The 23,424-nt window shown below is 34.9% G+C and overlaps 1 protein-coding gene and 1 pseudogene across 1 annotated transcript; both read left to right on the top strand.

Moving 5' to 3' along the window:
- Nucleotides 1–6,096: 6,096 nt before the first annotated feature.
- On the top strand, nt 6,097–7,028 carry LOC110216274 (olfactory receptor 2A1/2A42-like; annotated as a pseudogene).
- Nucleotides 7,029–22,273: 15,245 nt separating this feature from the next.
- LOC110216275 (olfactory receptor 2A7-like) lies at nt 22,274–23,212 on the top strand. The gene has a single exon (XM_020998089.1). The coding sequence runs from the start codon at nt 22,280–22,282 to the stop codon at nt 23,210–23,212; it is 933 nt and encodes a 310-aa protein (XP_020853748.1). The 5' UTR covers nt 22,274–22,279.
- Nucleotides 23,213–23,424: the final 212 nt, after the last annotated feature.

Below are 23,424 nucleotides of genomic sequence, written 5' to 3'. Positions count from 1 at the left end.
TGTTTTTAATGTGTGTATCTCTTATTATTTTTATTTTAAATTCATAAAAAAGCACTCTTTGAGAATATCAGGAGAGCTACTTTTCCTCTTTGTTTCTTATGTTTTATTTTCTTCAGTTTCAGTATTTGCTCCAGGTATGTAAAACCAATATATGTCAGTTGTGGAGTCTTGTAACTGGGTTGCATAGAATCTTAGGCCAGCTCTCTATCCATTAATTCAGGCTCTCTCTTGTGTTACAATTTATACCCATGAAATAAGATTGTTTTTCTTCTCACTTGGATATGTGGGGGAATCCTACCTAAAGGTTATATTTTATATAGGCTATATTTTCAATGATTGGTACAGCACCAGATCTACAGGATTCTTTGTGGTCTATATGAACTGTTTTTTGCCCCTGACATCACATTTTTGCCAGAAAGCTGAAGTGTATTTCAGTGAGGACAATAGCATTCTTTGTTGCCTAATTTTAGATCTCTGAATCTTTGAGCTGGAAGAGATCTGAGGGTTATACTGATCAAATTCCCCAACCAATGGGAGGATTTCTTCCATGATATTTCTTGCCAATAGCCATTGGTCTCATTTAAATTCTTCAGGTGAGTCCTGATTGAAATTGAATGTACTCCCAGGTACATTAAAGTGTCTAGAGTTAGTTTAAATGTGCTATCTTTTACTATTTCTTCTTGCACAGTTTTGTTTATGTTATATAGCAATGCTGATGATTTATGTGGATTTACTTTATATCCTGCTCCTTTGCTAAAATTATTCATTGTTTCACCTACCTTTGTAGTTGAGTCTTTGGGATTCTCCAAGTATGTCATTATTGAGCTGCAAAAAGAGAGTTTGATCACCTCATTCCCTATTCTGATTCCTTCTATTTGTTTTTCTTCTCTTATTGCTATTCCTAGGATATCCAATATAATATTGAATAATATTGGTGACAGTAGGTATCCTTGTTTCATACCTCATCTTACTGGGAAGGTTTCTAGTTTATCCCCATTACAAATAATGCTTGCTGACGGTTTTAGACAAATGCTTTTTATCAATTTTTTAAAAATCCATTTATACCAATACCTTCAAATATTTTTAATAAAATTAAGGGTTGAACTTTATCAAAAGCTTTTTCTGCATATATTGATATAAACCTATGATTCAAAAAATTTTTTATCGATATAATTAAATGTGTTAATACATTTCTTTACATTAAATCATCCCTGTATTCCTGGCATAAGTCCCACTTGACGATAATGTATAATTTTGTAATATATTGCTGTAATCTTTCAGCTAGTATTTTTTCATCTATACTCATTAATGAAATTGGGCTAGAATTTTCTTTCTCTGTTTTTACTCTTCTTGGTTAAGGTTGCAATATCATATTTGTTTCATAAAAGGAGTATGGTGGGACCCTTCTTTACTTATTATTCCACATTATTTAAGATTAGAATTAGGTGAACTTAAAATGTTTAATAGAATTCATTTGTAAATTCATCTGCCTCTAGTGCTTTTCTCTGAGGAAGCTCATTTTTGGCCTGCTTCTAAAAAAGTTCTATTTAGATAGTCTATCTCCTCTTCTGCTAATCTAGGAAATTAATAGATTTTTTGTAAATATTCTTCCATTTCAATTAAATTGTTAAATTTATTGGTATGTAATTGGTCAAAATAACTCCTTACAATTGCTTTGGTTATATTTTCTTTAGTGGTATATTAATCCTTTTCATTTTTGATATCAATGTATTGTTTTTTCTCTCTTTTTAAAATCAAATTAACCAATTTTTATCTATTCCATTTTTTTTAAAAAACTAACTTCTGATTTTAATTATTACTTCAATTTTTTTACTCTCAATTTTATTAATTTCTAGGATTTTCAATTTAGTGGTCAGTTGAGGATTTTTAATTTGTTCTTTTTCTAGTTTTTTTTTATTTCATACTCAATTTGTTAGTCTGTTCTTTATTTTATTGATGTAAGCATTTAGAGATATAAATTTGCCTTTAATCACTGTTTTTGCTGTATCCTGTAGGTTTTAACATGTTGTCTTATTATTGTCATTCTCTTTAAGGAAATTATTGATTGTTTCTATGATTTGTTCATTAACCCACTCATTATTTTAACATCAAGCTGTTTAAACTCCAATTAGTCTTTAACCTATGTTTCCATGGTCCCTTATTAAATATAATTTCATTGCATTATTATATAAAAAGGATGCATTTAGTATTTTTGCTTTTCTGCTTTTATCTATACACTTTTTACGTACTAATATATGGTCAATCTTCGTAAAAGAACCATGAAAGTATGGGAAAAAAGTGTATTCCTTTCTATTTCTATTCAGTTCTCTCCAGATATATATCATATCTAGCTTATCTAAAATTCTATTCTCTTTCTTAACTTCTTTCATACTTATTTCCTGGTTAGATTTATCTAGTTATGAGAGTGGAAGATTAAAGTCCCCAAATATTATAGTACTACTATCTATCTCCACCTACAATTCTTTTAATTTTGCTTTTAAAAGTTTGGATGCCATAGTACTTGGTGCACATAGCTTCAGTATTAATATTGTTCCATTGTCTATAGTACCTTTTATCAAAAGGAAGTTAACAAGTTTATCTCTTTTAATAAAATCCCTTTTAGCCATAACTCCGCTGAGATCATAATTGCTACCCACGCCCTTTTTGCCTCATCTGAAGCATAATAAATACTATTTCAAATCTCCACTTTAACTCTGTATGCATCTCTCATTCTTAATTATATTTCTTGTAAACAACAATATTGGATTCTGATTTTTAAACCATTCTGCTATTCATTTCTGTTTTATGGGTGAGTTCTTCCCATTCACATTCAAAGTTATAATTGCTACTTGTGAATTTCCTTTCATCTTATTTTTACTCACTATTTTCCTCTCAGCCTTTTTTTTTACTCTATTCCTGTTACCTTATCTTCTCCCCTTACTCTTTTATTTTTGATTTTACCCACCCTTCTAAAAGTCTCTTCCTTATCTTGATCCTCATACTCCTAATCTTAATCTATATACCCTTCTTAAAGTCCCTCCCCAACCCTGTCCCCTAGTTTCTGACCTATCAGTTCAGATAACTGCTAAACCACTCCAGGTGTACATATTCTTTCTTCTTCAACCCAGATGAGAGTAACATTCCAAAATTACCAGCCCTCCACCCCAACCTGCTTGTATTTGTTCTTCCTTTCATGCATCATTTTTATGAGATAATTATTCCTTTTTACTTTGTCCTACTCAATTTTGTTTCTTAGAATCACCTCATCCTACACAACTCAGTCTCAATCTTTCCTTCAAAATATCTTAGTGATCATAAAAGTTTTAAGAATATTGATAATGCTTTCATGTATCGTAAGTAAACAATTTGTCCTTAATAGTGCCTTATAATTAGTTTTAATGTTTGTTCTGGATCTTTTATATTGAATTTTCCATTGGGTTCTGGTTTTTTTGTTACAAATTCCTGAAAGTCTTTCAATTTGCAAATGACCATTTTTTTTTATGTTCAGGATTGTAGTCAACTTTGCTGAGTAAGTTATTCTTGGATGCAACCCCAGCTCCTTTGCTCTTTGAATATATTGCCCACCACATACAATATTCATATAATCATAAGAGGTGATAAAAGCTTATTTTTTGAAACTCTGTAGTCCTTTAAGCAAGCCTGTATCTAACCTATGCAAAATTAATTGTATTATATTGTGGGTTTTTTTGCTTCCTCAAAAATATATTCATTACGTAAAATTCATTGGAAGGCTGCTCTAGTTCATAATAATTTGCAGTCAGATGTCACAATCCATGACATACTCGAATACTTCAAGAATCTTTGATATGATTAGCATTGTTATAACATACATGACAACTTCACTCTCAGTATAAGGTCTTTAAGACTTTCTCTGACCAAAATTTTAATTACCCTTCCGCCCACCCAGTAGAGCCTCTTCATACTTAGCTATGATGGTTCATGAATGACAAGTATAGAATCCGTTATCAAGTCTGTGCTCAAAGTCTTTCCTGCTTAATAGAACAATCCAGATTGCTCTTGTGAGTGGCTGGCAAAGACTTTTTGAATCCAGGTTCTTCTCCATGGCATGAATATATATTTAAGAGTAACCATTGTCTAGATATTCGACTGAAATTTTGAGTTTTTGACTGAATCCATTTTAACTTTGGTACCTTTTTTAAATTCCAGAAGTGAGTTCTTGATTCCATTTTTAACATGAAATAAAATATTTGAGTCATCAATGGTCCAGAATTTTTTTCTGAATATGTGCCACTTACTAAAAGTATTAAAACCATCAGCCTTCTTCCAATGAATTCTAGTGAAACTTTCTTTTTTGCACTAATAAACAAAAACTAGAAATAGGTGATTTACAATATTTTTGTCTAGCCAGATAAACAGCATAGTGGATAGAGTATTAGGCTTGGAGTCAAAACATTTGAGTTTTAAATTCTGACATAAACACTTCATGTCTATGTGATACAAGGTAAATTCCCTTTTTTGGTCTCAGTTTCTGTATCTGAAAAATGGGGATAATAATATCACCTATCTTCTAGGATTGCTGTGAGGACCAAATGAAATAACATATACAACACATTGCAAATGTTAAAGCTTTCTGTATAAATATTGTTGTTTTAGCTCTTATTGTCTTAACAAAGATTTTGGCAAAAACTTTTACAAAACTTTTGACAAAACAAAATTTGACAAACAAAATAGAATTTTTACAAATGTGATGGATTACAAAAAGTTACAGTACCTCAGATAGATTAAAATAATACTTCCTCCCAGACACAATACCTTTTACTGTCACTAAAGGAAAAAGCATTGATCTGGTATAAGTTAACCTTCATAGTGTCACATAGGTATAGTATTTCTTCTGCTTTTAAATGTTTGATTATTTTTTAAAGAAGCAGTGAAATTATGTTATTTCCATTGCCATTCTGCTTCTTCGTAGTGAGAAAGTAACTGAATATTTGATACTCTCTTTCAGTGTTCAGTGACCATTCCCATTCACAAGATGACAGTAATTATTTTTTTCTCCTACTACGTTCTACATCTATGACAATTAGCACATATATGACTTCTCTCACCTTAAACCTATTTGACTTATACTGGCAAAATGAGTGCTTATGAGATTGATGAGAAGTTGTCCAGTGCAAAAAAAAAAAAAGAAAGATTAGGAAAGTGTGCTTAGATGCAATTGTTGGTTACCTCTCAAAACAAAAATTATGTGACTCATTATCATCAAGGTGACCTAGATTTTTAAGAACTTTGACCTATTCTTAATGTATAATAGCAGAATCATCCACTGCCAATTAATCTTGGCTCACAGGGACAAGATTAATAGTAAATGTACTTTGTTGACCAGAATGTTAGAAACAGATCTACGCAGTCAGTTAATGGGTGGCAATATAATAAATCCTCACTTCTTTCTGCTTCTGACCCGGACCAATTAAAGATCTTGAAATAACTCATCCTCTAATGAAGATTGGAGGGAAACCACAATAATTCCTTTCCTAAGATAATATAATACTCTATTGTTCTGGTTTCCATTCAAAGATAATATAACGCTATATTTTCCCCTCACAGGAAGCATAACCTCTTCTTTCATTGCTACAGTTTATTTACTTAGTACTTCTGTAAACTTGTGTAGCTGCATGCTTATGTAGTTTCCAGTATTTCAAGACCATTTTTAAGTTTAATTGGGGGGGGGCAGCTAGGTGGTATAGAGCATCAGCTCTGAAGTCAGGAGGACCTGAGTTCAAATCCAGCCTTGGACCAAACACTTGACACTTACTAGCTGTGTGACCCTGGGCAAGTCACTTAACCCCAATTGCCTTAAAAAAAGTTTAACTTTGGGAAGGGCAACGATTATATAGCAGATCAAAATAGTCTGTAAATATTTCTAGGAAAGCAAGTTAAAGAATCATTAGAAGTACTTCTCACTGGTTTCAGCCTTCTCTCTGCCCACATTTCCAAAGAGAAAAACAAAGGATTAATAAAGATCAGCAGATATTTGCTTCATGGAATTGAGTGGATATGAATTAAACTGTGCATTTTAATATCTTTCTCCAATGTCTTTGTTTTCATCATAGGGTTATGGAGAACAATCAGACCGCAGTGATAGCTTTCATTCTGCTGGGATTTCTTGGTAGCCCTAAGATGCACCTAGTTCTCTTTGGGCTCTTTTTCCTACTCTATACCTTCACTCTGCTGGGAAATGGAGTCACCCTGGTGCTGATTTGTCTTGACTCCCGACTCCATACTCCTATGTACTTCTTCCTTTCACAACTGGCTATTGTTGACATCTCTTATGCCTCAAACACAGTCCCCTAAATGCTGGAAAATCTCCTGGATCCAGCCAAGCCTATCTCCTTTACAGGTTGTATAATGCAGACCAATCTCTTTTTGACATTTGCCCTCACAGAATGTCTCCTTCTGGTAATGATGAGCTATGATCGGTATGTGGCAATCTGCCATCCATGCAGATATACTCTCATTATGAGCTGGAGAGTGTGTATTGCACTAGCTATCACATCCTGGGCATGTGTATCCTTTCTGGTGTTGGTCCATGTGCTTCTCCTCCTTAGGCTGCCCTTCTGTGGGCCTCGGGAAATCAACCACTTCTTCTGTGAAATACTATCTGTCTTAGAACTTGCCTGTGCAGACATTTGGCTCCACAAAATGGTCATCTTTGTTGCCTGTGTGTTTATCTTAGCTGTACCCCTCTGCTTAGTCCTAGTCTCCTATACCCATATCCTTGGTGCTATCTTGAGAATCCAGTCAGGAGAAGGACAAAAGAAAGCCTTCTCCACCTGCTTGTCACACCTCTGTGTAGTTGGGCTTTTCTTTGGTAGTGCCATCATCACTTACATGGCCCCTAACTCAAGGAACTCTGGGAAGCAACAGAAAATTCTCTTCCTTTTTTACGCTTCATTAATCCTACCCTAAATCCTTTGATCTATAGCCTGAGAAATGCAGAGGTAAAGGGGGCCCTAAGGAGATTGCTTATGAGTGAGCAACCCATTTGAAAGACTGCATGGTGTTTGATTTATGGAGGAAAGAATAAGAAATGAGTTTATGGGCTCTGTAAAAGTTTGAGGAGTAAGTGGAATTGGATTAAATCACCCTGTTTGTTTGTTTTTTTTAACTCCAGAATCCTCATATTGCCTTTTTCTGCTGGTGCCCCCTATTAGAATTATTTCATGTCTGACTTTATTGTCTTTCTCATCTTATTTTTCTTCCCATGACATGGGCTAATCCATCCTATGCTCTCATTTACACTCACTTGAAGTCCCCTTCCCTCAGAACTTGGATATTAGTGCAGGCAATTAAGAAAGTACATACATTAATGACTGTTTTTTAATTTTTATTCTTTTAAAAATTGTTAGATTTTTTATTTTATATCACTTGTATACCTGCTCCTTCCCTACCCGGAAAGCCATCACTTATTACAAAAGATAAAAAAATTCAGAAAAACTAAACAACATATCTATCAATTATGACTTTATGTTCTTTGTTACATATTAATAACATCTTTTTTTAAAATTTATTTTATTTTTAATTTAAGGAATAAAACATGCATTTCCATAGCACAGTACAATAAAAAAATGATTGCACATGAAACTGCAAATCTATTATGCACAACTTGCTATTCCTTTCAAATATACAACAAAATTATCACGTAAATTTCAGTTTTCCCCTTTTTACTTCCCCCCTAACCCTAGAGATAGCTACCATTAGAAACAAACAGACATATATATTAATTTATTCTATACAAACTTCTATTTATTAGTTCTTTCTGTAGATGCAAATATCATCTTCCTTCATATATCTTTTATAGTTAATTTTGGTATTTATATTAGACAAAATAATTTATTCACTCAAAGTCATTATTAAAACAATATTGTTATTACTGTATACAATGTTTTCTTGATTCTGCTAATTTTGCTCTTCATTATTTTCTACAAGTCTTTCCATGTTTTTTTAAAATCATTGAGCTCATCTTTTTTCATAGTAGTATTCCATCACAATCATATGCAATAACTTGTTCAGCCATCCCCTAATCGATAGGGATCCCTGCAAGTTCCAATCTTTGCCACCACATAGAAAGCTGCTATAAACATTTTAGAACATATAGCTTCTTTTCCTTTTCCCCTAATCATCTTTGTCAAAGAGTGTAGGTTGTTTAATTACTCTTTGGGCATAATTCCATAATGCTTTCCAAGATGGTTGGTTCATTTCACAATTCCACCAACAATGAATTAGTTTCTCAATTGTTCCACATCCTTTAAATAATCACCTCTTTAAAGCTTTTAGGGAGCACATTTTTTCATCTCTTTCAAAATCAAATCTGGTTTTCATAAATGTAGTGTTCAGTTTTATTTATGTTATTGTTGTTTGGGGATTTTGTCATTGTATATATTTTTATTCTTGATTCTGTTTATTTTGTATCACTTTGCTTCTGTATTTTCCACACATAAGTGTATTTTTCATTTTCATTTATTGTAGTGTAATAATATCATGTTAAATTTGCGTGCAAAAATTTGTTTAGATATAGTTCAATCACTTTTTCCAGTAATTTGCAACTACAAAAAAATGTGGCTACAAATATATCGGTCTATATGGGATTTTTCTATTTATCTTTTATTTCTTTTGGACATACACCAAAAGGTAGGATATCTAATGAAAAGATATGGACACTTTAGCTATTTTTAGCATAATTCTCAATTCATAGCTTCACTAACAGTGTATCAATATGCTTATCCTTTCACAACCCCTCCAATATTGACCATGCCCTTCCTCCCTTTAAGGCATGTTTATAAATTTTCTTGTCCTGAATTTAGATACCAGAATTATTTTTCAATTTCCATTTTTTTCTTATTAGTAATTCAGCAAGCCTTTTACAATCTGTTGAGAATGGTTTATTCGTATTTTGATAACTTATCCATTGATAAATAGCTCTTGGTCTTATATATTTATGTTAGTTCTTCATATATTTTGGATATCATACTTTTTTCAAATAAATTTGCTACAAAGGCAAGCTCCCACCCATTTAGCTATTTCCTTGCATGTCATAACTTCAATTTTTGTTCATGAAGCACTTTTAATTTCATGTGCCTGAAATGATCTTGTGTGATTTTATCCCTTGATTGGTTAAGAACTATTTTCCTAGTTGTGAACTGATCCAGCCATTCTGGAGAGCCATTTGGAACTACGCCCAAAGAACAACCAAACTCTGCATACTCTTTGATCCAGCAATACCACCGACAGTTCTGTATCCCGAAGAGATTATAAAAAAGGAGAAAATACCTAGGCAAAAAATATTTATGGCAGCCCTTTTTGTGGTGGCAAAATATTGGAAATTGAAGGGATGCCCATCAATTGGAGAATGGCTGAACAAGCTTTGGTATATGAATATAATTGAATACCATTGTGCAATAAGAAATGAACAGGCACATTTCAGAAAAATCTGGAAAGATTTGTACAAATTCATGCAAAGCGAAATGAGCACAACCAAGAAAACATTGTACACAGTATCAGCAACATTATGCGATGATCAGCTATTGTCAGCAACACAATGATCCAAAAGAAGTACAAAGAACTAACAAGGGAAAGTGCTATCCACATCCAGATAAAGAACTTCTGGACTCTGAATGCAGATGGAAGCATACTTTTTTTCATTTGTATTATTCTTTTTCATGTTTTGTTTTCCTTTTAATCTGTTTCTTCTTTCACAACTGTGCCTAATATGGAAATATATTTTATATGATAGCACATGCATAACGTATATCAAATTGCCTACTATTGTAGGAAGAGATGAGGGAAGGAGGGGAGGGGAGGGATGGAAAGAGGGAGGGAAAAAATTTTGGAACTCAAATCTTGTAAAAATGAATGCTAAAAATTGTCTTGACATGTAATTGGGGAAAATACTATTAAAAAGAGAAAAAAAAAGAATTGTTCTATTCATAGCTATAAAAGGAAGTTTTGGTTCTCTTCTAATGTTACTACAATGTTACCTTCAACATTCAAGTCACATATCCCAGTTTGACCTCATAACGGCATATGTCTAATTATTATTTCTTCCTTGATGCTTTTCAGTTTTCCCAGCATTCCAATCAACATGGGTATTTTTTTTTGTACTCTTAGGAAAAGATCAGCAAGAGTTAGTTACCCATTGAAAGATGGCCAATATTCAATGTTAATGAAATTCAATATACAACACCAAAATCACATTTTCAGAACTGTGTAGTCTTTTCATTGGTCTTAAAGCAACAAAGAATACTTTTCTCAAAAGAGAGGGAGAGGGAAGAAGAGAGGAGTGAGGGTGGGAGAGAGGGAGAGAATGAATTTTGGTGTGTATAAAGACTATATGAGTCAATGCAAAGTATTAGGTAGGGTGGAGAACTCATCAACAATTGAAAAACTGTGGAAAACTCATGAGTAGAAAGTAACACTTTTGTTGGCCCTCAAAAAGAACAATTGGTTCCCAAAGGCAAAGGGAAGTAAAGAATGTATTCCAAGCATATCAGATGTAGCCATGCTTGTGGAGGATGGGAAAATGGAAGTGAAATGTAGCAAGTAGCAGCTTGATCAGTAAATATAACCAGAAATGCTGGTGTAGTCACATTGGAATCAGGTAGGAGGTGCTGACACCATGCCATAGTCAGTGTCCCTTAGAAATACATGAGGACCTACAGCTACTATGAATCTTGCAGCTGGCAAGGCAGAGAAATCTCATCTTATTTCCTTACCTTTATTATGTTAGCCTGAGTAAGTGCTTCTCCCTCACGAGTTACAGGTTTGAATGCTTAAGAAACATTCCTATCCACACAGAAGACCTGGGATGGAGCCAGCATGTTAAAAAGAGTTTATGCTAGCTTTTGCATTCAATTCCACATAATTAAGGCTATATGACCACAGCATAATAAATATCCAAATCTATAGATAGGGCAATTAGGTGATGCAGAGGAAAAAGCACTGACCCTGAAGTCCAGAGGACCTGAATTCAAATCTGACCTCAGACATTTGTTAGCTGTGTGACCCTGGGCAAGTCACTTAATCTTGTTTACCTCAGTTATCTCATATGTAAAATGAGCTGGAGAAGGAAATGGGATACCACTCCAGTATCTTTACCAAGAAAACCCTACATGGCATCATGAAGAGTTAGACATGACTAATCAATTAAACAATGGCAACAAAATAGATGTTAAGGGAAGAAACATGAGAGAGCAAAATGCCCCTAAGGGGTGAAAGCAGGGGGTGGAGCCAAGATTGCACAGTGACTTGCTTAAGCTCTTCCCTAAACCCTTCCAAATACCTGTAAAAAATGGCTTTAAACAAATTCAAGAGTAGCAGAACCCACAAAAAAACAAAGTGAAACAAATTTCCAGCCCAAGGCAACCTGGATGATTGATTAGAAAGGTCTATCACACAAGGTTGGGAGAGAAGCCCAGTGTGAGCACAGGCAAAAGACCAGGCCTCAGTTAACACAGAGCAGGCCTCAGAGGACTGAATCATGGGCAGCTGGGAAGGCTTCCAATTATTGGACTATCTGAAAGCCATGATCAAAAAAAGAGCTTAGATATCATTTTTCAACAAATTATCAAATAAAACTGACCTAATATTCTAGAACCAGAGAGTAAAATAGAAATTGAATGATTCCACCAATCACCTCCTGAAAGAGATCCCCAAAGGAAAACTCCTAGAAATAGTGTAGCCAAATTCCAGAGTTCCCAGATCAAGGAGAAATTATTGCAAGCAGCCAGAAAGAAACAATTCAAGTACTCAGGAAACACAATTAGGATAACACAAGATTTAGCAGCTTCTACATTAAGGGACCAGAGGGTTTGGGAACATGATATTCTGGAGGGCAAAGGAGATAGGATTACAGACAAGAATACCTACTTGGCAAAACTGAGTATAATCCTTCAGGGGGAAAAATGGATATTCAGTGAAATAGAGGACTTTCAAGCGTTCTTTTTTTTTAAATCTTTTTTTTAAATAAATTTGTTTTGGGGGCAGCTAGGTGGCACAGTAGTTACAGCACTAGCCCTGAAGTCAGGACGACCTGAGTACAAATCCAGCCTCAGACCAAACACTTGACACTTACTAACTGTGTGAACTTGAGCAAGTCACTTAACCCCAATAGCCTAAAAATAAATAAATAACTACATACATACGTACATACATACATACATGCATATATACATACATGAATAAATAAATAAATAAATTTATTTTTATTTATCAGCAATCACTTCAATAAGCTTTTGAGTTTTAAATTTTTCTCCCCTTGCTTCTCCACCTCCCTCCCCAAGATGGCATACAATCTGATATAGGCTATACATATACATTCCTATTAAACATATTTTCACATTCGTGATGTTGTAAGAATTAGAACCAATAGGAGGAACCACCAGAAAGAGGAAACAAAACACAACAGAAGAAAAAAAATACCAATAGTATGCTTTGATCTACATTCAAACTCCATAGTTCTTTCTTCTTTGTGGATAGCATTTTCCATCACAAGGCCTTTGGAAATGTCTTAGATCCTTGTATTGCTAAGGGCCAAGTCTATCAATATTAGTCATTATGCAACGTGGCTATTACTGTGTACAACATTCCTGGTTCTGTTCACTTCATTCAGCATCAGACCATACAAGTCTTTCTAGGTTTTTTCTGAAGTCTGCCTGTTCATCATTTCTTATAGAAAATAGTATTCCATTACATCCATATACCACAACTTGTTCAGCCATTCCCCAATTGATGGGTATCCTCTCAATTTCCAATTTTTTCCCCACCACATAAAGAGCTGCTATAAATATTTTTGTACATGTGGGTCCTTTTCCCATTTTTATAATCTCTTTGGGATATAGACCTAGAACTGATATTTCTGGGTCAAAGGGTATGCACATTTTTACAGCCCTTCGGGCATAGTTCCAAATTGCTCTCCAAAATGGTTGGATCGTTTCACAATTTCACCAGCAATGCATTAGTGTTCCAATTTTCCCACATCTTCTGCAACAATTATCATTTTCCTGTTTTGTCATGTTGGCCAATCTGATGGGTGTGATGTGGTACCTCAGAGTTGTTTTGATTTGCATTTCTCTAGTCAATAGTGATTTAGAGCATTTTTTCATATGAATATAGACAGCTTTAATTTCTTCATCTGAGGACTTTCTTTTGACCATTTATCAATTTGGGAATGACTTTTATTCTTATAAACTTGACTTAATTCTCTATATATTTTAGAAATGAGGCCCTTATCAGAAAGACTGGTTGTAGAACTTTTTTTTTTGGGTAGGCAATAGGGTTAAGTGACTTGTCCAGGGTTACACAGCTAGTAACTGTTATGTGTCTGAGGTTGGATTTGAACTCAGGTCCTCCTGAATCCAGGGCTGGTGCTCTATCCACTGTGCCACCTAGTTGCCCCTAAAAATTCTTTCCTAATTTTCTACTTTCTTTCTAATCTTGTTTGCATTGGCTTTGTTAGTGCAAAAACTTTTCAATTTAATATAATCAAAGATATCCATTTTGTATTTCGTAATGTTCTCTGTCTCCTGTTTGGTCATGAATTCTTCCGTTCTCCATAAATCTGATAGGTAAATTATTCCTTGCTCTCCCAGTTTGCTTACAATATCAGCCTTTATATCTAAATCATGAATCCATTTTGACTTTATTTTGGTATATGGTGTGAGATTTTGATCTATGCCTTGTTTCTGCCATACTTTTTTCCAGTTTTCACAGCAGTTTTTGTCAAAGAGTGAGTTCTTATCCCAGAAGTTGGGGTCTTTGGGTTTAGCAAATAATACATTACTATAGTCACTGACTACTGTGTCTTGCATATTTAACCTATTCCACTGATCTACCACTCTATTTCTTAGCCAGTACTAAGCAGTTTTGATGATTGCTGCTTTATAATACTATTTAAGATTTGAAATGGCTAGGCTACCTTCCCCTGCATTTCTTTTCATTAGTTCCCTTGATATTCTGGATCTTTTGCTATTCCAAATTAATCTTGTTATTATTTTTTCTATCTATAAAATAATTTTTTGGTAGTTTGATTGGTGTGGTACTGAATAAGTAAATTAGCTTAGGTAGAATTGTCATTTTTATTATATTAGCTCTGCCAACCCATGAGCAACTGATTTTTTTCCAATTATTTAGCTCTAACTTTTTTGTGTGTGAGAAGTGTTTTGTAATTGTGTTCATATAGTTAATGGATTCAAGCATTCTTGATGAAAACATCACAGCTGAATAGAAAATTTGACTTTCAAATACAAGACTCAAGAGAAGCATGAAGAGGCAAACAAGAAAGAGAAATCATAATGGACTTTTTTTTTGGGGGGGGGTAATTGGGGTTAAGTGACTTGCCTAGAGTCACACAGCTAGGGATTGTTATATTTCTGAGGCTGGATTTGAACTCAGATCCTCCTGACTCCAGGGCTGGTGCTCTATCCATTGCATCACCTAGCTGCCCCTCATAATTGACTTATTACGGTTGAACTATTTACATTCCTACATGGAAAGATGATATTTGTAACTCATGAGACCTTTGTCAGTATTAGGGCAGTTGAAGAGGAAAAAAAATTATATGTATACATAGATTGATAGATAGAAGGCATAGGGTGAGTTGAAGATGAATGGGTGATATCTGGAGCATAAAATTAAGGGGTGAGAGAGGCTTATACTGGGAGAAAGAGAAAGGGAGAGGTAGAATGGGGTAAGTTATCTTACATAAAGCAGACAAGGCTTTTACAGTGGAAGGGAAGTAGGGGAAGGTGAGAGGGAATAACGTACACACTCAATTGGGTATGGAAAGCTATCTTACCCTACAGCAAAATAGGGTGGAAGGGGATAAGAGTGCTGACCCTGATTACCACACTCATGTGTATATGTCATATAAACTCATAAAGTCATATAAGAGAATAGTATCCTAAGAAATGATGGACAGGCTTTTCAGGGGGGACTCTAAGGAAAAGAGCACTTACCAGTTGTAAAGGATTGTATGAGCCAGAAAATGGCTCTAAAGGTAGTGAGGCTGATGGAGAAATTATAAACCATAATGAAACGATAGGTTTGTTTTTTAATGAGAATTTCCATCTAGACATTTGGGGATGGGTGAACCCAAAGAGAGAGATTATTTCCTGACTCCTGTTTCCTCTTTGGAGACACATAGGATACAGAGACAATTTAGAATGTTTAAAGATATTGATAACCAGCCTGAACCATATCTAATCTCGTTTGGAAATGCAGGCCTATAGGTCGGTGAACGTTGAAAATAATTCTAAATCTCAAAAAGATCAAGTATGCGTTCAAATATGTCAGAAAATTTCAGAAAATTTATTTTCTTATGTATTCACGGTATGTGCATAATGTGATATGTGATTATTAACTATGGTGTATGTAAGAAGTTTTATTGTTCTTTTATGTTTATTTAATTCTATATGAAGGGCTTATCTATACCAACACTATGTTTGCATATGATATATCCTACATTTAATTTCCATACTAATCACTGAACTAGGGCTTTGCCACTGTTTCTTCATAAAGCTATTATAGATATGATATAAATGGAACAATGATGATTGCCAGCAATGATGGCATAATTACCATAAATGTTGAATTTTGGAACTTATAATAATACTTTTAATGTATAGCTAAGTTACCCTGAGGAACTTTGCAGGAGTTGCAAAATGTCCCACTGATGGGAGAGATGTAATCTGGGAAAATTTGCCTCTCTCTCTTGTCTCATAGAGATATTCTGGACCTGAGGAAATTATCCAGAGAGACACACTGGTAGAACAAATTCTCAGGTTTTAGACATAGGAAAAAGTTCTCCTTCCCCTTTTTAGGTTCTCATGATTATTTTTGTGATAGATATAAGTGCACAATAAGAAACAGGAATACTATTTGTGCTTTGTTCTTTCTCTATCCCTCTCACACTTCTCTTTTTCCTCTTATGATTGGAATTTCCATGAAAGAGATGGCGGTGCTGAGGTTGAGACAGAATCAATAGTAGTCAACAAATATGACCGGTATACTGAAATATCTTGGACCACTGTGAGGAGCAGGAAGAGACACAAACCCATAAATAAGGTCACTTGGAACCATCTGAGGTCCTAGAGGTACTACGCACCTGAGATGGGTAGATTGAACAACTCTGCCCAAATTCTTTTTTTTTTTTGAGCAGTAAAATTGAAATATTTACATATTCAGCAAAGTCTTAGGAGGGATTGGAAATGGGACGTCTATCTATCAATCCATCTCATCTATTAATTTTTCTATTGATAGATATTTACATCTAAACATATATGTATATGTATAAATATCTATAGACATCTACTTATATTTAGACATTTTTAGATTAATAGATCAATACAATTCCTTTAGGGAGGAAATGTTTCATTCTTTTTTCTTTGTAATTTTAAAAAGATTTTAATAACCTAGTCCCCTTTTCTCTTTTAATACATTACTCTCCACCATTCTTGTTGTCATCCAACCATACGAGTCTAATTTCTGTTTTGTTTTGTTTTTCCATACATGTTACTCCATCTCTCATCTCAATGTCTTTGCATTAGCTGTCTTATATACATGGAACACTCTTCTTCCCAATCTCTGACCCTGGCCTCATTTGAGATTCAGCTCAATTGCTACCTCCTGCAGAATGTCTTTTCCAGGGCACCTGGCTGCTGGTGCCTTCTGCTCTGATGTTATGTTTATGTATTTATCCTTTATGTACTATTTTATGTATAGGTTTCATCTTCCATTAAAAAATATAAACTCCTTGAGCTTACATTTTTTTCCTTACATTCCCTAGCCTGGAAAAACAGTCAGCCCTTAATAAATGTTTGGTGATTCATTTTCATGATTGTTGGTAGCTAGCATTTCTTCCTTGAAAACTGCCTCTTCCTATCCTTGGACACTTGGATATTGATGGTAAAGACTTTTTAAGAGGTTGATTGTCAAATGCATGTGCATGCAGGAGATGGCAACCAGGATGGTGATAGGTTTTGAAATGATGCCAAATAAGGAATTTAGGGAAGAGAAGAACTATCCAAGTGTTACTCCCCTCACTATGAAACTTAAAGGCTGTAATAGAGAAGCAGAGGGGATTCCTGGGGAAATATACAGCTTCTTTTATGACCTAAACGTCAAAGGGCAGAATGGTGGAGATTGGAGAGGGAAAAAAAATATAAAGACTGGTTGCTGCTCTTATGAAGGTCCAATGAGGGAAGAAAGTCTTAATTTAGGAAGAGACTTGGTAGAGAAAGCTTTGAAATTTGGAGTAGCTGAGACAGCCAAAAGCAGCCACAATTTATCTGTAGATAAGGAAATATCTGGGTTTTTTCCTTTACACAGTTCAACCCAAACCCATCCGTAGGTAATTCTGAAGATTGAGAGCAATTGGAGGGTCTATGGAACCTCATATCCAACTACTTCCTCACTGCAAGGAACCAAGGAACTAAGAAAAAATATTGAAAAATAGGATCGAAAATTTCCCACAAATTGGTTTAGCTCCTCTTTGATTGATGTCAATGAGCATCTCTAATAAATGGAACAGTGATTATATCAAATTAAATTCATTTTCTTTCAAAAACTAGGTAGCTCAAATCTCTTATTCTAATGAATTTGTTGGTTTATAGATTATTTATTTTATTGTATTTATAAAATAATACTTGGCCACAGGTATATGTGGGTATAAGAAAAGAGTAGTTGTTTTTTTTATCTCAAAGATGTGGTTTTTTTTTAATTCAAACTGAAACATCACCAGTTCTTAGATTTTCTGAACAACATCTTATGGGGACACTACTAGCAACCATCACCTACCATTCCAGTGGTAAGAGGACAGGATTTGGTGGATTCTGATATTTTAGAACGCCATCACTTTTGGAAAGGATTTTATTCAGTATAAACTTCAGAAAAGGAAAATTCTTCAAAGGGAAATTTTCCTGAGTAATCTGTGTCCCAATCAAATGCTCTAATAGAGAGAATCTAACAAGTCCCACTGGGACACCAGAACTATTTTTTATAGATTCTACAATCCCCTGTACTGACTTTTTAACATTCCCCACAGACTTTCTGTACCCTACTTCTTGGATCTAGCCTCTCAGCTTGTTTACATGAAGTTATCTATTTGCAATAGATTATGGATTCAAATTCTTCATTTTTATTGCAACTCAAATGTAGTAAGGGGCCCAGGCCACAATAGAGGGGAAAAGGATGAATATCAGAAGTCAGTGCAAAGTTCCAGTGGCCTACTGAATCTACTTCCCCTAGTTAATAATGAATTCACTTATGCAATTCTGGGGTTGGAGCAATCTCCTTAGTCATGAAATATCAGGGGAATTTAATTGTTGTTATCTTGAAAGATTATGACTTGCTTTTGTTGAAGTTTCCAGTGTTTATCCTGTGTGTTGTTATCATGGCTCTTTCCTATTCCCCTGAAATCATCTTCTTGTGATCCTGAGAGACTGGAACAGATAAACCTTGGTTCCCTTGCAGTGAGGAAGTAGTTGGAGATGAGGTTTCATAGACCCTCCAATGGCTCTCAATCTTCAGAATTACCTAGGGATGAGTTTGGGTTGAATTGTGTAAGGAATAAAACTTGTGTCTCTTCTGTGTATCTCAGTGAAGAAGTACCTGATTCCTACCTTAGTCCTTATCTGCTGGGGAAGTAAGGGCTCCTGAAAATGAAATTCTCCCCCAATACCTGCTGATGGGAGCTGAATCTCTAGGCCTAGTTTGCATTCACTTTTCCTATTTCTCTGAGACTTGTATGTCTAACAAACTAGAAAGAATGGGACTAACAATGCTGTAAGTATCAATGTTTCATTCACTAGGTGATGGCTTGTAGCTTTATTGGATGATACAGGATGGTATGGGATGGAGATTAAGAAACTACTTCCAAGTAGCCCCATTTTCAGGCTCTGATTCTGGGTTCACAGAAGTTGGGCTAAGGTTGTAGGCCCTTCCCAGAACTGATTCTCATGACCATCCTATACCTATAGTGCTGGTGATATCCCAGGACTTTCTGAGTCAGTGATGAAGCAAAGAGGGGTCAGAAAGCCATATGGCCAGAGCATGGACAGGGGTGGCTTCCAATAGCAGGGCAATATGCTGCTATCAACCCAAATTAAGAGTCATGAGAGAAGCCCCTTTAGAGACTAGTCTGCCCTAACTTTTTCACTTCTCCTGGCCCCAATGCTTTCTAGAAGAAAAACCTTTTAACAGTTACTAGACAATTGAAATCTGCTATCAATCTTCTCTGATAAGAGATGAAATGGCCACTCTAAGAATACATGAAGTAAGAAAGTGTCAGATGTTAGCTGTGGAAGACTTGGGTTTTGATTCTTTTTGTCCCTATCAAATTGATAGCTTCTGAGGTATGAAAAAACCTGTTCAGAATTGAATTTTTTCCTCAGATTCCTTTATCAGCTTCTCTCTTCCTCATTCACCACCTCTCCTCAAATCATAGTCATTTCCTCCCACAGGACTTAATGTTCCTTGGGATCAATTTCTATCTTACCTATCTTTGTATTTTCATTTCCTATTGGAGTATCTTCGACATGAGAGAGGTTAACAAAGTTGAATGGAATTGTATTACATTGAATTCATTCTCTAAACCTAAGTTATTTAGTGACAGAAAATATCGTGAGAAAGTAGCAAAAAAAAAAAAGTAACAAAATGGGGAATCAAATTGTGAAGCAAAAAAATAATAATAACACCATTGCTTCTGCTATAATGCTTATTTTGATTTTGTCAGTGAGAAATACAAAATTGACTCCAGCTAAACCACTGAACACAAAACACACATACCTCAAACCTCTACCAACTACCTCAATTCACTGCTTGTGCTGTCTTTCAATACTGGATAACACCACTTCACAGTAACTCACAAGCTACAACCCTTCCCATGCCCACTTCCACAGGCAAACTTCAGGTGTTTGTTAAGGTAAAGTTTAATATTTATTATATATCTTCTTGTGCTGTAGGAGCTGTTGGTAGAAGAGAAAGGATAGTCCACACCATCCCTACTGCCCTCTCCTTCCCATAATACCTCTAGCCTTAGGCCCAAGATTGTGGCCTGATTGCCCAACTTCCTTGTCCAAAGCCTTGGACACCACCACTATTTATTGTCATATTTATGTATTTCTTAATCATTTAACATGTATAAACCTGTGCTAACATTTTTATTAGGTTTCTATATTTTATATGTGTCATTGAAAAAATTTTTAGTGTTTTTCTCCTAACTCCATTTTTCTCATAAGCTCTGTAGTTTTTATTGCACCATTTGGTACAGCACAGTGATTTTTAGGAACTTGTTATAGCAAAACTGACAGTAGTCAGAAATCTGAGAATGAAACTAATCCCTAAATAAAGTTACAAAACATGAATCAAAAATTAAGTAGCTATATACCAGGTGATGTGTTATGTTCTGAGACTGCAGGTACTGAGATAGCCCCTGCTTTCAAACAAGTTCATGTTCTAATATAGAAAGACAGAACATGTATGGAAATAGCAGCCAGCGAAGAGAGTTTTGGTCAAGTGATTCAGAAAAATGATGAGCTTATGTTGAGTATTGTAAATTAACAAATCACTTCCAGAATCAATGGTAGCCAGAGGAAGAGGTGGAAGGAGGAGAAAGGAAGAGGAAGGCAAATAAAATGGCCTACCTGTGGGGATATACATACACACACATCTACATATATATATGAACATATATATGTATATATACATATATACATATGTACACACAAACACATATGTATATATAATTAAATGCTAATGATCCTTTTTCTTGCTTTTTCTTCTCATTTTGGTAATCCTATTAATAATTATTTTGTGCCCAGGAAGACTCTACCACTAAGAAAAGAACAAGAAAAGAAATAACCCTTGAAAAAATATTCATCGTTACACAGAACAAGTCTCCAATTGGCTATATTTGTCTCATTCTTCATCTTGAGTTCATCACTTCATTGTCAGGATGTGTGCAGCATTTTTCATGACTAATTTTATGGAATCAAGGTTGACATTGATTAGACTTCTTAAATATTTCTTAGTTGTTTTTCTTCTAAAACGATATTGTTGTTACATAATTTTTGCTCTGCGTTATGCTCATTTCATTGGATCACTTGATACAAATCTTCCCACGTTTATCCAAAATAATTCCTTTAATCATTTTAAGATGAAGTGATGTTCCATTAAAGTCACATACCATAATTTGTTCAACCATTCCCCAGCAGGTGATTAAACCCTTAGAATCTAGTTCTTTACCACCACAAAAGACCTGCTATAAATACTTTTGTCATATAGGTACATTTCCTCTGTCTTTGATATCTTTGGGATATAGGTCTAGTAGTAGTATTACAGAATTAATAGATAAACACAATTTAGTGACATTTGACGTATTGTTCAAATTGTTTTCCAGAATGGCTGGATCAAGTCATAGCTCCACCAATCACGTGTTGATGTGCCTGTTTATTTACAATTCCTCTGATAAATTTTCATATTTATTTTTATATTATTTTTTCCAATCTGATAAACATGAGCTAGAATCTCAAATATGTTTCATTTTCATTTTTCTATTATTAATTTTGTATTTTCGTATACCTATTTTTTTCTTTTGGATTTCTTTCTTTGAGTGTTGAATGCTCATATCTTTTACCATTTATATATTAGTGAAAGACTCATATTCTGATATACTTCAATCAATTCGTTTCATATCTTGGAAATTCAGCTTTTATAAGAGGAATTTGTTAGAAATGTTTTTCCCAGTCAACTGATTGCAATCTCCTTAGGATTTTGTTTGTACAAAAACTTTTAAATCAATATTTTCCATTTTATCTTTTGTGATCTCTTCTATACCTTGTATTATCATGGGTTCATCTTTTAACCATAGTTGCAATAAGTACTTCCATCATTGATCTTCTGATTTTAATATTATGGGACATTGTATTAGCTAAGTCATGAATTCATTTGGAATTTGTTATATGATATCAATTCATGGACTAAATTTCTAATTTCTAATTCATGGAGTAATTTCTGCCAGACTTCTCTCTGGTTTTCTCAGGAAATTTGTCAAATAGTGAGTCCTCCAGTAACTGGGTTCTTTCAAAATGAAACATCATTTGGACAGAAATTGAGTTCTTAAGAATTCAATAATGTCAAAGTAAAGTCATCAAAAGTGTTACACACACCAAATGCATAGCACAATGCTCAATATAGACATTTCTCATTTACTGGATCTTGGCAATCTCTTTGTCTCTGTCACAGAAGTATGGCTAGCAATCAGACAATGGTGAGAGAATTCATCTTGATGGGATTTCCTGTTGGACCTGACATGCGAATGTTCCTCTTTGGACTCTTCTCTGTGCTGTGTATCTTCACTCTAATGGGGAATGGAGTCATCTTAGGACTTATCTGTCTGGAGACTCGACTCCACACCCCCATGTACTTCTTCCTCTCACACTTGGCCCTTGTTGACATTTCCTATGCCTGTAACACTGTGCCCCAGATGCTAGCAAACCTACTGGACCCTGTCAAACCCATCTCATATACAGGATGCATAACACAAACTTCTCTCTTTTTGACTTTTGCCCACAAAGAATGTCTTCTCCTAGTGGTAATGTCTTATGATCGCTATGTAGCAATTTGCCTCCCCCTCAGATACACTGTTATCATGAGCTGGAAGGTGTGTATCATTCTAGCACTGATCTCTTGGGCCCTTGGATTCTTTCTGGCCTTGGCCCATCTAATTTTATTACTTCCATTGCCTTTCTGTGGTCCCCAGAAAATCAACCATTTTTTTTGTGAAATCTTAGCTATTCTCAAACTTGCCTGTGCTGACACCCATATCAATGAGATCTTGGTCTTATCTGGAGCAGCTTTTGTGTTGGTTGGACCCTTTTCCTCAATTGTGATCTCCTACATGCGCATCATCTGGGCAGTCCTGCATATCCAGTCAAGAGAAGGGAGACAGAAAGCCTTTTCCACTTGTTCCTCCCATCTCTGTGTAGTAGGGTTCTTCTATGGCACTGCCATCATTATGTACGTTGGACCTGAGCATGGGAACCACAAAGAGCAGCAGAAATATCTCCTCCTATTTCATAGTCTATTTAACCCCATGCTAAACCCCCTTATTTATAGTCTGAGGAACAATGAAGTAAAAGGTACCCTAAAGAGAGTTTTGGGAAAAGATAGACCATCATAGAAAACTTAACCACCTATATGAACTGCTGATAGTCAAAAATTGCAACTAATGGCCTTTTAATAGCAAGTTAAAATCAGATCTCATACTACTAAATTGTGCAGTAAAGCAGAATCTGTGTAGATACAAATGTGTGTTGATTCTCTTTGTCAGACTGTGCAAATATTTTATACAAATTATCAAGTTTCCAAAGAAAAAGTAAAAATGACCTACCA

Source organism: Phascolarctos cinereus, unplaced genomic scaffold (assembly GCF_003287225.1).
Source record: "Phascolarctos cinereus isolate Bilbo 61053 unplaced genomic scaffold, phaCin_HiC Scaffold_1;HRSCAF=81, whole genome shotgun sequence".
In the NCBI taxonomy this organism is placed as follows: domain Eukaryota; kingdom Metazoa; phylum Chordata; class Mammalia; order Diprotodontia; family Phascolarctidae; genus Phascolarctos; species Phascolarctos cinereus.
This window is presented reverse-complemented; position numbering and strand designations above follow the sequence as displayed.